The following is a 16,943-nucleotide window of genomic DNA, read 5'->3' on the forward strand; positions in this document are numbered from 1 at the left end:
TTTTTCCAGATTCCTTTCTCTGTTTCCTAAACCCAACAGGCAAAAATTTTTGTAAAGGGTGGGCAGGAGGGAAGGAAGAAAGGGGGACAGAGGGTGGTGACATTTTGGTAGTATTTCAGTGATAAAAATCACAACCTTCAATTCAAAAGATCATTCCACATAGGTAAAAAAGAGGGATTTTTTTTCCCCCAGCTAAGTGTAATTATAGAAAAAAAAAAAAAGTGTCACAGTCCTCACTGAGTAAAAGTCAAGAATACAGACAAATTCTCCAGTGTAGGACATTCTTGCTAATGAGCTCACAAATGCAGCTTTGGTCAAAGGGACACAGAGAAGCTAAGTAATTTTTCCAGGATCCCAAGGACTCAGTGTCTGCATGAACACTTGATATGAATCAACAACTCAGCAACGGTGCTGGGGCTCCCTTATTTCAGAAGTCAGGGCAGCATGACTGAGGACCAGGAGTGAAACAAACCTAAAATGACCCAAGATAGGATCCCTGCAGCAAACTCCTCTATGTAGGTGATCACCTGCCAAGAGGGTTGGGGGATGATCCGGCACTGAGAGAGTGGGTCATCAAGACAAACATGAGAAAAACAAAATCCCGCTTTTCAAGTACATGGAAGAACAATTTACTTAGGGTGGTGAATGCAATCAGTGAGTATCAGAAAAAAGTATTAAAAACAAAAGCAGTGGGCGCCTGGGTGGCTCAGTTGGTTAAGCGACTGCCTTCGGCTCAGGTCATGATCCTGGAGTCCCGGGATCGAGTCCCGGGATCGAGTCCCGCATCGGGCTCCCTGCTCAGCGGGGAGCCTGCTTCTCCCTCTGACCCTCCCCCTTCTCATGTGCTCTCTCTCTCTCTCTCTCTCTCATTCTCACTCTCTCAAAAAATAAATAAATAGATCTTTAAAAAAAACAAAACAAAAGCAGTGCTGGTTATCTGGTGCTAATTTGCATAATGTCTCAATTTTTTTTTTAACCCATTTTGGAAAACTAAATTTCAAGAAATTAACAGTCTCATACTAGCCAGGATATTTTTCTATTTCATCATAAGTTCTTAAAGTGATCAGGAATAATGGCTCTTCAATTTATTTCAAGTAGAGAACAGAAACACACATCCAAATCAATGAAGAATATTTGGAATTTTAAAACAACCCAGTCCTATCTTCTTCTACCGTATTTTTTATTTTTTTTAAAGATTTTATTTATTTATTCGAGAGACAGAGAATGAGAGAGAGAGAGAGAGCACGAGAGGGGAGAGGGTCAGAGGGAGAAGCAGACTCCCTGCCGAGCAGGGAGCCCGATGCGGGACTCGATCCCGGGACTCCGGGATCGTGACCCGGGCCGAAGGCAGTCGCTTAACCAACTGAGCCACCCAGGCGCCCCCCTACCGTATTTTTTAAATGCTATCAATTTTCTCCATTTTATTGAAGTATAATATACACACAGAAAAATATATATGAGTGTGGAGACGGACAAAATCTTTGCAAATACACCCATGTAACCTGCATCCAGGTTAAGCAAAGGAACATTACCCAGACCCCAGAGGCCAGTCTTTCCAGACACCCATCCTTCCACTTCCCCACCCTTCCACAACGCCTGTCCCGAGTTCTAACCGTTTCACCTTTGTCGGTACTTTTCATAAGGGCGTCACAGAGTTTGTACCCCTTTGCTGGGGCATCTTTCTTTCAATATTATTGCAAGACTTAGCTACACTGTTGCATCTAGTTGCAGATATTCCCGCTCAAGGCTGATTATATTCCACTGCTGAGGGATACATGGGTAGTTCCCACTTTGTGGCTGTTTAATTGCAGCCATGAACATTCCAATGTGTGTCTTTTGGTGAACATGTCTCAGGCATGTACTTGGGAACAGCGCATTTTAAGTCAACATATAGTACATACTTCAAAAGCAATTTGTTAGTTTCGTAAACTACAGATAACTGTCAAAAATTCCAAAATGTACCTTATGTTACTACTTCTGAGATCAAAACTGCCCAAGTAAAGGGTCAGTCATTCTTTCCCCCCGTGTCTCAGTAGCATTTAATCACCACCTCTCTCAGGCACTGATCACACATTAGAACTTGTTTTTTATACTGGTTTTCCTAGTCCCATAAAAGCAGGGGTGAAATCTAACACAACTTTGTACTCCCAACTCATTTACTACCTTCCGGATTTTATGAATGAATAAATTCTCTAGATGGAGAAATAAAAATACATAAACCAGTTTATCACTTACCTCTGTTTCTTTCATTAGCAAGTTTAGTTCAGAAATTTGACTCTTCACCTGGCTCTCCTTGCCAATAAGGTAATCAATATCCTTTGAAAGCTTTTCCTGTTAGAATATATCAGTAACACAAATGAGCAGAAGTTTAACAAAGGCCTTGCAGATCTTCCTTCCTTCCTTCCTTTTCTTCCTTCCTTCCCTCCTTCCTTCTGTTCTCTTATATTTTTACACACAATTCTTTAGCCTATGATGAACAGGCAGTAAAACCAACCCTGAGGATTCTCCTTATTAACCCAGGGTAAACAGTTACTGGCCTTGAGCACAGAGGCCCACGGATCTATGAGAGATGAGAAGCAGGCTGAATAAAAGAACAGGGCAGTGAGGCTCAGATTAGTCAAAAAACCAGAATACATAAATAATACATTTTTGTTGTCTCTTCATTGTTCCCCGGTCTTCCTCCCCAGGTTTCTAAGTAAATGGAAGAACTAGCAATTCAAATAGGATTGTTTTCCATCAGATTTTATCATTCATTCTCTCTCTCTCTCTCTCTCTCTCTCACACACACACACACACACAAAGACCCAAAAAGCAACAGAGACCCTTCCAAAATGACCTTCGCAGCCTAGCCAAGACTAGATATTCATTAAATAATTACACATACACAATAATATAGATTTATAAAAATACAGCTCATTAAGCTCCCAGAGCTTACTAAAGTAAGTATAAAGTAGTTAGTCTGCTTACCATAGACATAGTATCGTAGGTTTTGGTGAGATCCCTAGTTTAACCCAGAAAAAGTAGTATGTATGACTGAAGTATATTAAAAACCAAACCAAAAACCCCTTGAAGCACCATGGGGTACACAGTTGTAAGAGACAAACGTATGCAGTCTAAATAAGAAGAATGTCATCCAGAAAACTCCACCCAAGCTGGAGCCATGACAAGCGGATCTGAGCATTTCTCAAATGCGGCTGCCCCGAATGAAAGGGTGGGTAAGAAAAGGAGAGGACCAGATATCTAACTTTTAGGAATTCAAGAAGTCAGTCTCCTGCCTTTATCATTTTCCTCTTTGCTCACTCAGACCACGTAATAAAGAGAACGTATGCTGAAATTAATATGGCTGGAAGAGCGAGGTCAATAAACAAAGGCAAGCTACAAAAGAAATGGAACCATGCCATCTGCAACGTGTGTCCACGTAGGCAGGTGTCTTTCTATCCAGGGATTAGCAGGAGTGAGGTCATGTGGAAGCACAAACAAAAACAAAACAAAAAATACATGTCTCACCCCAACAGAAGAACAGAAGACTGCCAGCCAACAGGACCATTCCTCTCCATTATTCACTATTTAGGCCAGTTCACCAGAAAGCGTTAGCACTTTCTGCAACTGGAAGGGCACCCTCAATTACATAGCTTGGTAGAAATTCCAAGGAGAGGCCAGACACTGCAACACAGTCAACCGGTATTAGAAGCCAGATCGAACAGAGGCAGACGGGAAGCCTGGCCCCAGCTTCAGCAGTTTCAACAAAGAGCAGCAGTAAGGTGGACAAGGTTACATCACCGTGATGCTCATCTTTCTTCAGTTCTTGCAACACTCTGTATAACAGGGGCACCTGGGTGGTTCAGTCAGTTAAAGTGTCTGCCTTCGGCTCAGGTCATGATCCCAGGGTGCTGGGATCGAGCCCCGCATCGGGCTCCTTGCTCAGCAGGGAATCTGCTTCTCCCTCTGCCTCTGTCTAGCACTCTGCCTACTTGCACTTTCTCTTCTCTGTCAAATAAATAGTATCTTAAAAAAATAAAAAGTTAAATTTAATTAGCAAACAAAGGGAATGCCACTGGGGGGCACAAATGAGTAACAATCGATTCTCCCACCTGAAAAAAATCTTAAAACCTAACAGAATATATAAAATGGCTCTCAAGACGCTGGACACGGAGAGAGGGGAAACAAGATGGGCCCATGTTTGTGCCCACCATCCTGTCTGGACCCGGCGTCATTCAAGGCCAAGGGCAGAGAACTCAGGTGGATCCAGGGTCTCCCAGGAGCTGAAGAGACGAAACCGAGAGTCCAGGGAGACCAGAGTTTGGAAAGCAAAATCCCCAAGAAGAGAAAATGACAGAATTCTGGAGAATGTACCAAGGGTTCCTCTGGCTTATTCAGCAGAGTACTGACCAATTCCCATGTGTGAGGAAGCTTTCAGAGGCCAGGGGAAGGATCACCCAAGAGGATTACAAGGAACAATTCCAGGAGCTCACATCAGGCTGGGAATAGTGCCTATGACGCACCAAACTAAACAAACAAGCAACAAATTAAAAACCTCTCAAAAAAACCCACGAAACTCAAAATCCAAAAGTCATTGAGAAGAATAAATGAGAAGAGTAGTCTTAGTAAGAGAATTAAATGCTACTCCTTCCTAACTAAGCCTAAAGCAAGACCCAAAAGCAACAAACTGTTCTGAGGTAACTTAATCACACATAGAAGAAAACTCAAGAATATCTGTAGGGCACAGAAGCCACTGCCCAACAAGGTGAAATTTACAAAACTGACCTAGCAATGACAGATGACAGAATTAGCAGACCAGGACAATACAACGATTATACCCATACCCCACGTATATTCAAAGTAGAAGACAGACTGAGCTCACGTGATAGACAAATCATATGCAAAAGATAAAGCTGTGTGGGTAAATAAGAATTAGATCTAGGCCCCAAAGGCAGGTACATACTGTTAAAGGTAGAAACTAATTAAAATGGGAGGTGGATTTACGAATGAAGATATCATTTGAAAGAAAAAAGAATAAAACAAAAAATAGCATCATACCATTGCCTACCATGCTGTAGATTATCGATCAATCTGAAAGTTTTCAAAGGTCCACGTATAAGATTCAGAGACAGGAAGTAACTCAGTTTTAGCTGTTAAGGGTCCCACCAGACCCTTATTGTAAATAGTTTCCACTATTTCTACAGGCAAGCAACAGGAATCAAGTGTCTTAACATGGCTACCGTCCTTTGAGGCGTGGCATTCCCACACACACACTCAACAGGTGTGACATTCCCCCAACACACTCAACAGGCATGTCATTTCCACACACACTCAAGGTGTGACATTCCCCAACACACTCAACAGGTGTGACATTCCCCCAACACACTCAACAGGCGTATCATTTCCACACACACTCAACAGGTGTGACATTCCCCCAACACACTCAACAGGCGTGTCATTTCCACACACACTCAACAGGTGTGACATTCCCCCAACACACTCAACAGGCGTGTCATTTCCACACACACTCAACAGGCTTGTCATTTCCACGCACACACTCAACAGTCTTGTCATTGCCACACACACACACTCAACAGGCGTGCCATTGCCACACAAACACACTCAACTGCAGGCACCAGGCTCACATGGGGATCATCATGGAGTGGCCTTCATCCCTCTCTTTCTTCAGAACTAGCCCATCAGTATGACCAAGGACTGCCGACTCAAACACACTAACCACCTCGTACTGGATCACTGAAGGACCCTTTACGTTGTTGACTCGTTTCAGTAAAACAAGACCACAGGGCAAGCCATGATTTTATAAAGACAAAGTTAAAGGCATAAAGTAACACCAAAGTTATAAAAGACTCAAAAGTTAGTTCCCCAAACACATAAATCCTACCTTTAATGTTTTGTAGGCGCTGCTCATGGTGGTCACCCGGTGATTGGAGTGATTACCGCCCAACTTACAGAGATGACAAACTGGCCTCCGACATAACTCACAGTACATGTTTATTCTCTCCGTTTCATGTTCTGGGCACATTAAAATCTATTGAGTGCAGAACAAATGTGTAATTAAGGGTCCTCAGAGTTTGCAGGATACTCCAAGTCCCAAAATACAAAGACGTGCTTTACAAAATCACTAAATAAAGCCATTTAAATGAATAAAAGTGTAAAAAAATTTGGTGTATTAGAATTAACTCTTTTTCAAATTGAGGGTTCAAATGATCAATTAAATATGCAGATGTTACTGCCACTGAACTTGGTGGTAAGGTGGTGATAGGTTTCATTCCTATCAGACTTACTCGCTGAATCCAGCCAGAAAGGCCCTCTGGCCATACAGACTGGCCCATCTGAATGACACGACCAATATTTTTGTAAGGTACCATAACAAATAACTGTTGGGACCCAGGGCCTCACCATCCTCATAAGAAATGCGCTACTAAGGGGGCGCTTGGCTGGCTCAGTTGGTAGAGCATGCAACTCGATCTGGGGCTTGTGAGCTTGAATTGCACATGGGGTATAGCGATTACTTAAAATCTTAAAAAAAAAAGAGAGAGCAATCTGCTAACTAAGGAGTCCTGGAACACTTCCTGATACAAGCTTCCAGATGTTTGCTTTTACATATTAAAGATGTATACGTTGACCGAATTTAGAACTGCATGTTTCTTTCTTTTTTTTTTTTTTTTTGGACTGTGTTTTTCTGATTTAAGTTTCTACCTTCTTATTTACTCTATAAACTATCACCATAGGTATGTCTGAAATTGTACATGAAGTAACTGGTTTCACATTTGCAAAAAAGAGGAGATTCCTTTAGACTAGTGTGTCAATGAAATCAAAAAGTTGTCTGTGGCTCCAACAGTTCCGATTTTCAGCAATCACACTGGTTTGTAATATCAAGACACAAAGAAATGTCCAATACGAAAAGTCCTAATCCCAATGTGCAGGACCAGGAGAAAAACAACTGGAAAAAAATTCAAAATTTCCAGCATGTCCAAGTTCCTACATTCTCAAAACCACTACATTTATTTCTTTGTTTTAATTTTAATTCCAGCATAGCTGACACACAATGTTACATTAGTTTTCAAAGCCATTACATTTTAACGAAATGTAAAATCTGGCTTTCTACAAGGAAGGATGGTAAGAGCTCAAAGTTAGACGCAAATAATCCATAAGGGACAAGTTCGCAGAATTTTACTAATATGGCATAACGCTGTAATTTAAGGAAAACAATGTTTTCCTCAATATAACCTAACTCCTACCTCTTCAGTTCTCTCTTACCAATCTTTTATTGTATTTCTAAGGAGAATAAGTCTGCAATTTATACTCCATGTGTTTTAAATTATAAAAACCTAAGTCTAATATAATTCATTTAATTATAGGTTCTTTCATAATGGAATAGTATTAATCAACTTAATTAATCTTCTAAAAGAGGCATTTAAAGCCCCAAGCTGAAGTCATAAATTTTTAAGAGTCTGTGACCTGGCGCATTTAAAATGAGATAAGGAACATAATAGGGGATTAAAAACTCTTTGATAAATCTATTGCCACACTGACCCAGTTTGAAGAAAGAGTCAAAGCTGGAAGCACAGACTGTTTTTTGTTTTCATCCACCAGTCCTGCCCTACTGAGAAAGATGTCAGAGGGGAGCCCAGCTGGCTCAGTTAGAAAAGCATGCGATGCGTGATCTCACGGTTAATGAGTTCGAACCCCACGGTGAGCATAGAGCTTACAAAAAATATATATATATGTATATACATAAGAAATAGCAGCTAGTTTCAAAGATAACTTTCGGGATTTTTTTTCCCAAGTAGGCTCCACACCCACCATGGAGCCCAACGTAGGGCTCAAACTCAAGACCCTGAGATCAAGACCTGAGCTGAGCTAAATGGTCAGACATTTAACCAACTGAGTCACCCAGGTGTCCCCCATTTTTCTACTACAAATTAAAGTGACAGCGAAGTTTTATGCTCAAGAATGTAAACAGATTTTCATACTCATGCAAGTTACTGAACTGGAAGGAATAAGAACTTTAATCCAAAGAATCTATTGGGTTTTTTTTCTTTTTAAATCTATCTGAATCAGAAAGCATTATGAATGAGGATATCCAAACATCATTCTGCTTTTCAGTCACAAAGCAGAGCAAACAATAGTGCATAAAGGTCTTCTGAGCATTATTAGAGAGATTACCCAGAATATTTAAGAAACGCAAATTCCACTTCAGATATTATATAAACGTTATACCACAAGCTTCAGAACCTTAGGCTGTACTTACTGTTATGTATCCCTAGCACAAGTTTGGCTAACTAAAAACGTCAGAAAAAAGTTTCCCAGTCAAATCTTTTAGACAACTACGGGTTTATCACATTAAAGCACAAAAGCGTTTGAACTTCACGATCGTTTCGATCTTAGAGAGTACCTCTGAGACAACTCAGCCTGTCCTGTTTGCAGAGGAATCACAACGAACGTTCGTGTGTCATGTTGCATGACACCGTGTATGCATTACACAGCGACCCAGAATAACGCCTTTAGGCTGTGTGGGGTGTGTATCCACATACGAATAACTCCAGATACCAAGGCCTTCATTTCTTGTACGGGTTTTTTTTTTTTTTTTTTTTAAATGTTCTCATTTTCTTCTAACAAACTAAACATAGGTTTCTATGTTCATGAACACCATCCAATTAATTAATTAATTTATTAAAAGTAAGCTCTACACACAATGTGGGGCTTGAACTCACAACCCTGAGATCGAGTCACACGCTCAACCGAACGGGCCAGCGCGGGGGGGGGGGGGGAGGACGGCCCTCTTATGTAGGCTTTTCAAGTTCTTTCCATTCTTGCTGTCAAGCTCCGCACACGTAATAATTCCTTTTGCAATATGACTATTCGAACTCAATCAAAACTTCCCTTACCTTGGGCCTAAAGTTAGTGGTTGGACCCACATACTCGTGCTGAGCTTTCACTGTACCCCAAGGGTGGTAAATTTTGAAGCACTCGTTGCAGTAGCTCGCACTACAGTCCATGCAACTCTTGGTGGACTCCTGGGGTGGTGGCTTACAGAGGTCACACATGATGGCTGTGGCCGCCCTCGCGGCCTGCCGGTACCTCTCGACGATAGTTTCCAAAGTGAAGTTGCGGAACAGACCATTGATTCCTCGTTCTCCCAGATCCACATCGTGCTCACAGCCGGGGCAAGGAAAAGTGGTTGTCCTAGGGGTCAGGGAACCGCGCTTCCAGCCTGTGTAATTGGAAGTCCTTGTTTAGTTATGTCAGTAGGAAAACGAACAGAATGAAGAAGAAAGGAGTGGTGTTTTGCAAAGAGACAGATCTACATAATATAGCTCCCCCTCCGTCCACCCCCCAAAATACTACTCAAAGCGGCTCCACGTCTGTATGCTGAAAAGGCTTAATGCTTGTTTTTCCTTGGTATACGAAAGACAAGCCCAATTTATTAAATAGGTCTAAAAAGGAAAGGAAAATCTATAGTAAACCCCACACAACAGCCTTATCAAACCAAACAGATCCATGGACAAAACACAGAATACAATACTACACAGGGTCAGGGTTTTTTTGAATTATATACTTAACATTTATTTTCATTTCTATATATCATATCCACAGTAATTTGTTTCCATTTAAATGAACACAGCCTTGGCTGATGGATAGGAAATGAGTTCATATGTAAATGACAGGAGTCCCTAACGGGTGCCCCATGGATAGGCTCCAGAAAGATCCAAATAGTTCTGTACACTATTTGAAACTGTAGGCAAATTTTGCATCTATATACCGATGCTTATTTTCTGGTTCAACAATCCATAGCTTTGATCAGATTCTCAAAGGAATATGTGATCACAAAACGGTTAAGAACCACTGCAAAAGAGAGTTTCCCACGGTAGTATTGTTTTATCTGGGTAGGCCAACCAAATCATTAGTTAACTGAGTGCAATCTATCAAAGAGTGAAAAGCTCATCCATAGACCTAGAATCTAGTGACTTTATGAGGGACCAACCATTTAGTATCTTCTTATGACCTGAAAAAAAGAATCATTAAAATTACTTAATTCAGTAAGCCAAGTTAACCCAAAAAGTATTACAATTTTCTAATATATACCTAATACAGTGAATGATTATAAATAGCACACTTTTGTTCAATAGTATCCTGATTTTAACAAGAGACCAAGGCGCGACCATCCTTACCCACAGGTTCACGAGAATCTGGGGTTGTCCCTTTAGCCTAAGTGCATGCATATCATATTCCCTGCTCTCATTTAGAAATTGAGAGGACACAGTCTTGGTTGCCCACAAAGTAACTACCTAATTATAAACACAAACTTCTTAACCTAAAGCCTTCCTTTATTCTGCCATGGATCCAGTACCAAAAACGAATGGCTAAACTTGGTATACCACATTTAGAAAAGGTCTTTCAACAGCTATGTTAGTATCGCCTTGGCACATTACCATCATCACTGAAAACACTGTCTTCAAGTAGGTCTGGCCATGGTATCACTAAAGGTAAAATTTCGCTATCAGCCCACAATAGTATTCGTTTGAAGTGATTCTACAGCATGCCAAGTGGTACTGAGTCCCCAAAACTACTTAATGTGAAAACATGCAGTATTTTTAAGATCTTCATTTACCTTTACATTTCTAAACCTATAAAAAAAAAAGCATGACCAAAAACGCTTGCCCCATAAAAATTAGAAAACGCTACATAAAATATATTCTTATAATAATTCTTAAAACATGCAACACAAGTCCAAGACAGTTCACAACACAGCAGGCATATAACGAAATAAGCAGCAAAGCCACTTTTAAGGCACATGCCAATGAAAATTTCATTCAGTGAAAAGACAAGCCAAAGAATTCTGTTAAGTGATAAGAGTGCAGTGGTCAAGTTGAAACAAATGGAAAGTCACATTTAACTGCATGCCTCCCCACATGACCCAGGTGATAGAAATCAAAATGGAGATTGTTAAAAAAAAAAATGGGTTATTACTGGTTTTATTCACTGAAAGTGGCGATCAGTTTAAGGAACAGGATCAAACCAAATTAAATCATGACAACAAAGTCATGTCATGCTTTAAACTATATACTGGTGACACCCAGATTGTGGCCTTCGTGTTCAGAAATTTCAAATGAGATGTTTTGTCCCTTTTCTGTAAACCTCTTTTATTTTTATAACAAAAATAAGGTGTAAAGCATCACACTAGCCTAATCAGACAAAATATTAAGTCAACATATCTCAGCTGTTTTCCTAAACAGATCTTTAAAAAAGTCTCCCATTTTTCCGTGAATTCCAAAGCATTTATGTTTTATTTCATCTGCCTTGGATTTCCACCATTGTTTTCAAAAACAAACGGTAGAATATATGCTCTGGGCAATAAGGAAACAGAACAGATCTAAGGATATCCTGGGAAGTAAGTCTAGTGAAAAAAAAAAAAAAAATCAAGAAAGTGGAACTAAGAATGAAATGTAAGAGAGTTAACTTTTTAATCGCTATAGCTTTGCTGTTTACTAGAGTAACCATTAGTCGAACGTCACTATCTAAATTCAATTTAAAGATTCAGTTCCTTGGTTGCACCAGCCACATTGCAAATTCTCAAGAGCCACATGTGACCGGTGACTCCCATACTCAATAGTGCAGGGTCAAACAAACATGCCTGTGATCACAGAATGTTCCACTGCGTAAGACTCCTCAACAGCATGACATAATGAAAAGGAAAGTTATGATGACTCTGAAAGGTAAAGAAGCAATGCAGGCCAAGCAATGCAATTGTATATGTCAAACTGCATTTATGGGGCCAATAATATATGCGGATTATTTGAATCCTGTCACCTTGCGGAATCAACTCTTTTCCCCCGTATCCCTTGACCTCAAAGACAGATTAAACAAGTATAAATCATGAAACAATTTTAAAATGAGGACTCCAGAAAAAAATCTTCCAATTGGTTTGTAGCAAATTTCCCCCCAGAATGAGCTTTCTGGCGTTAAGTTTTGTCATTTAAATATCAAAGAGAAAAATCAAGTTATTTCAAAACCGAGTCAATTCAGAACAGGTTCAAAACCTCTGCGAGCTCCATCCTCTCCCATATTCTGACTACCAGCTACTTCCCCTGTTACCTCCCAGGCAGGGAGTGGGTATCTCCCTCTATGCTGGACATTCGGGGTCGGGTTTCTAGGTGCTTGGTGATGGGCTGATGCCTCTTTTAGCACATTCTGATCATCTCATGCTTATGAGTTACAATTATCTTTTGAGTACTATGAGCATTTTCAACCTGCAAAAGCCTTTTTCTCAACTACTGTCTGAATAAAAAAATTTGGAACAAGCAATGAACTTTTTTAAAGCAAACTGCTCCTACCTTTCCTCCTATTTACTAAATCTCAACACTGAAAATTCTCAGGGACTCACTAAAGCCTGTAAGAGAAAGGATGACATGTGGCTTTTAGAACTATAAAGATCTGTAAATTGAGGCACGCAGAGAGGAAGGTAAGGAAGACAGAAAAGGGATAACATTTCAGGTGTTTATTTTCTCCAATAAAATATAAGGTATCACCAGCATTCCACAAAAAAGTAGCCAATGTTACTTTAAAGGTCAACTGGAGTTAAAAAAAAAAATTCCTTTTAATAAGATAGGGTTGGCCCATCGTTCGCCCAGCCCAGAGTCAAATACTTTGGAAAGCCTAAAAAAGCAGTGTGTGTACATTATTTACCCACAAATGGGTGAGACCTCAGTGTTAAAACTGAAAACACTTTAGACCATTAACTGAGGAAAGACACCGTATGCACAAAACAAGCAAAGATTATATTATTAAGTACAAAAAAATTGCCAATGCTGTTCAGCAAATTTTTTTTCAGCCAATTTTTAAATGCAGAAAAAGTACTGGCTCATTCAACCTCCCCAAGGTAGCAAGATGGCCGTGAATGAGCTTTGTTCCACGACGTAAACGCAGAGGATTTTTAAGGTTATTTAAAAGAAAAAAAGCGCACAACATGGGTATGTCATTTTCTTCAAAAACATCTTGTCACGCAGATGGGCAAAAAGGAAGCATGCGGGATCGGAGCTCCCTTTAAAAACCCCAGATGCCTCGCGTGGAAATTTAGTCCTGTTGACCTTTAAGTCATTCGGCCCAATTTGTCCCCTTTCGAGAAAATTCGCAACACTTGACCACTGATGTTTCAAAACTTTACGATATACAAGGTCATTAAATTTTAGAACTCTCACACTACACTGCCTGAGGCCGCACAAGCAAGAAAGCGTTTTCTACCTCTCCACCCCAAAGATCTCCGCTGTGCCGCTGTGAACAATGAACAGAAAGCTGGATTTAGAATTTAATTTCAAAGAGCAGATTCACAACTTGTTGACAAAAGATAAAGCAGCAACTGTGTCCCGTACACAACACAATTCTTGAGTTAACAGTAAGAAAATGTGCTTTTTCCCCTGGCACACATGGTATTCATGGAACCAGCCTCTAAAAGAGCGTTCATCAAGCTAACCTTGGAGTTCAGAATTACTCCTTGTTGGGACAGCCCTCAAAAGGCCCAAACCCGATCTTGTAGGTTCGCATTTGTAAACAATCATAGTTCTTGTAACTGCTGAAGACAGAGCAATAGCAAAGCATCTTTTGTTGGGTTTTTTTTTTTTTTTACTGATGTGTATCAACACTGTACATAAACATTGCTAAAATGGACTGTATCTTCCCGACAAAAAGAAATACAAAATGTGGGGAAAGCTTGCACATATGTGACCCAAAATGTACAGTAATGTGGCTATTTTTACCTAATTGAATGTGTTACAGTATCGAGAACACAAACCCTACCCGCCTTTCGAGGCACCCTTTTATTGTAAAAATCTGTCAAATCTCCAAGGCAATGATATCCAAATGGGGCCAAGTGAGCCAACAGCGTCGGCCACATCTGCCATTTTCAATTTTCCAGGAGCCAGATTGATGAAAAATAAACAAGTGAAATTAATTTTAATAATACCTGTTATTTATTTAACCCAATATATCCAAAATACCATCCCCTCAAAAATGTGAGAGAGATAAAAACTACTAGAGGTGTTTCATATTTTTTTCATTCTGAGTGTTCGAAATTCGGAGTTGTATTTTATGCTTCCAGCACATTTCAGCTCAGACTAGCACATCTGAAGTGCTCAACAGCCACACGGGGCTAGGGGCTACTGTTCTGGGCAGTCCTGGTCTAATTAAACTAATTTTTAGAATTCTACTCCTCCCACACCAGTTGCTCAGAATAGGATTATCCTTCCCAAGTATGTCTAAATGAGGAAAAATAGAAAAGGAAACCTGCCAGGGGAAAAAAAAGGGGGGGTGGGGGGGGAAACGTTACTTCCCTATGAATTTCTCTTTGAATCTCGCCAAAGAAAAATTAGAGGCAAATGCCTCATAAATGGAGGGTGGCATTATATTTGTAATATAATCACCTCTACTAAGTTAAAACTCCCATCGTGAGGAGGAGGGCAATCCTAAAATCCACATTCATTTGATAAAAGCCTCCAGGAATGATTACTACACTTGGGGCCTTCCCACTCTGAGGGCTTTACTTGTATTTGTTAACTTGCTCTGTATGCTCTTAATGAATGACTGGGTTCTAACTATGAAGCTCTGTACAGTGCAGTCTATATGCTTCTTAAAAAGGAGGGACGGATCTATCTTGTTCACCTCTCTTCAAGCATTTAGCCATGTCCGACAACCAGCAGGTAAATGAAATATTTGTTGACTGAATGAATGCAAATGAATGCAAGGTATTGAACTTCAGTGTTGGAGAAGATAAAGCAGTTGACATACAACTGACTCGACCTACCACCCAAGGCAGAAATCCCCTCTACAATGTCTGCAAATGGTGGTCCCTCATCCATTGCTTAAAACAAAGACTTCAAATACTGATGGCCCAAATGCTGGATGGGTCATAGTCAAAGATGTGTTTTGGCTACCCTATCCTATGCTGAGCTGGCATGGAGTTTTTTAAATGATTTGAATTAACTGCCAATGTTTAAAAGACAAAAGGTTTTTGTTGGGGGGGCAGTAAATCTGACAATCTGGCACCCCCAAAACCCATATGATAATGCACACGTGCCAAGTGCCCAGGGCTGTGGCCTCCTCAGACAAGGCATCCAGTCTAGTCTACAGAACCGTGCACTGCTGTCTCTTAACAGGCGAGGCCTGGAGTCAGCCAGCCGCTGATACCTAGGCTGCTGGTTTCCTTACGGCAGCTGAGGTGATGGGAAAATGAACTCTTTACTATCTCTATATCAAAGAAGTAAAAGCAAAGAGGTTCCTGTATTTATTATGCCTGGGACCTGCTTCCCTAATGTATCTGGTCCCTGCAGCATCTCAATGTGACCCCACGTTTGAACACTTCCACAGACAGGGAGATGACAGTCTCATCTTTGGAAAGCCTGTCCTGTCAGTTTTCTTTCCCGCTGAGCCTGAAATCTGCATTCCTAGTTCACTCACTGATCTGGAGCCTCTGCTGTGAAGATTCCCAGTTTACCTTCTCTTTCACAAGACAGGCCATCATATTCTGCAGTCTCTCCCTCTCCAAGTTAAATACTCTTTTTTATTTCCCCTAACTGCCCTTTCCACGTTTTCTAACTCCCCGCCCTCTCAGGACATGATCCAACTTGACAGGGTTCTTCCTAAAGGACAGGGAGGAGGGAGGAACTTCTCAGTAATTCTTTTTCTGATCTAGAAAGTGTAAAGTATGGTGCAATGGATCGCTTGTTCTGCGGGGGGGAAAAGGCCACGATTATTGAATAAAAGCCATCATGGCATGCTTTGTAGAAATCTTTTAGCAGAGGTTTGTCATTCAACAACCACTCCATAAATATTTATTAAACATCCACCAAGTACTATCTAGGTGAGCTCCTAAATTATATATTTTTAATTATATATCATTTATATTTCTTAAGAATATTCATCTGTATTTCACTCAAACTCCATATGAATCACATACCAACCAAATGTTAAGATTAGAAGCCCACATAAGATACAGGATTTCATATAATATGTATAGAAGCACAATCTAATTATAGAAATACTAGTACGTAACAAATTCCTTTGAATGGTCTGTGCTAAATATTAATACACAAAAAGTGAATTTCCTTGGTCAATCAGGGGGTCTGTCCCTAACTAGCCAATGAGGATGGATCTACCAACAGAATCTGTTTTCTCTGGTAGGTAATTTCAAGCTATTGAGATCTGTCCCCTCACCCTATCTGCCCCCCCCCGCCCCCGCCCCCCGGTGCCAGCTAGTTCCTAGCAGGGAGGGAAACATACAAGTGATGAGCTCACAGTAAGCATGACCCTCTCTGACCTCATACTACTCCCTGCAACCCCAATCACTTAATGCTCCTTTTAAAATATAGTCTTACAATTTTTTATATGTGCAAAATAGCTTCCAAGTAATTCGTGATTACCATTTAAAGAAAAATACGTGTTTTTAAAATAGCGTAATACTGCTCTTAGATCAAAGCCACTCTTACCCACTGTCTGATGGAGCACAAAGATGAGATTCCATATCACAGTGCGGACCAAAAAAGACAGCGTTCGCTAAATGCAAATGAGGGGAAGGAGATTCTCTTCGGCTAAGTTTTTTAAGATTAAAAAATAATTCCTATGCTCCAAGGGGGAGAAATAAACAGAGTGGCCTAAAGGACCAAACGTGAAACCTTCAAGACCAAATTGGGCAGAACTGAAGGCCTGAAGTCTGGTGCTCACAGCCACTCACGTCCTCTCCTCCAAACAAAGCGTGTGCCTAACGTGATATTGAGATATTTCTACCCAAACCTCTGCCTCCCCTTGGTCCTCACTGCTGATGTTGGGCCTGAAATCCCCAGTGGCCCTGTTCCCTGGGATTTCAAATTGATTTTGTTCTACCTTACTCCTGCAGTGGATGTCCGGGAGAAACTAACACCATCCAGCGGGAGCCAATGGCCGTATAATAA

General features: G+C 40.6%; 1 protein-coding gene across 1 annotated transcript in view; it reads right to left on the reverse strand.

The window, feature by feature from the left end:
* The window catches only part of TRIM36 (tripartite motif containing 36), a 33,695-nt gene that overhangs the window by 13,360 nt on the left and 3,392 nt on the right, over nucleotides 1–16,943 (reverse strand). Inside the window, exons 3-5 of the mRNA XM_027606470.2 lie at nucleotides 8,892–9,217; nucleotides 5,882–6,028; nucleotides 2,236–2,331 (exon numbers count right to left, since the gene is read on the reverse strand). Coding sequence (XP_027462271.2) covers nucleotides 2,236–2,331; nucleotides 5,882–6,028; nucleotides 8,892–9,217 — 569 coding nt within the window. The remainder of the gene's footprint in view (nucleotides 1–2,235; nucleotides 2,332–5,881; nucleotides 6,029–8,891; nucleotides 9,218–16,943) is intronic.

This window comes from Zalophus californianus, chromosome 5, assembly GCF_009762305.2.
Source record: "Zalophus californianus isolate mZalCal1 chromosome 5, mZalCal1.pri.v2, whole genome shotgun sequence".
NCBI lineage: Eukaryota > Metazoa > Chordata > Mammalia > Carnivora > Otariidae > Zalophus > Zalophus californianus.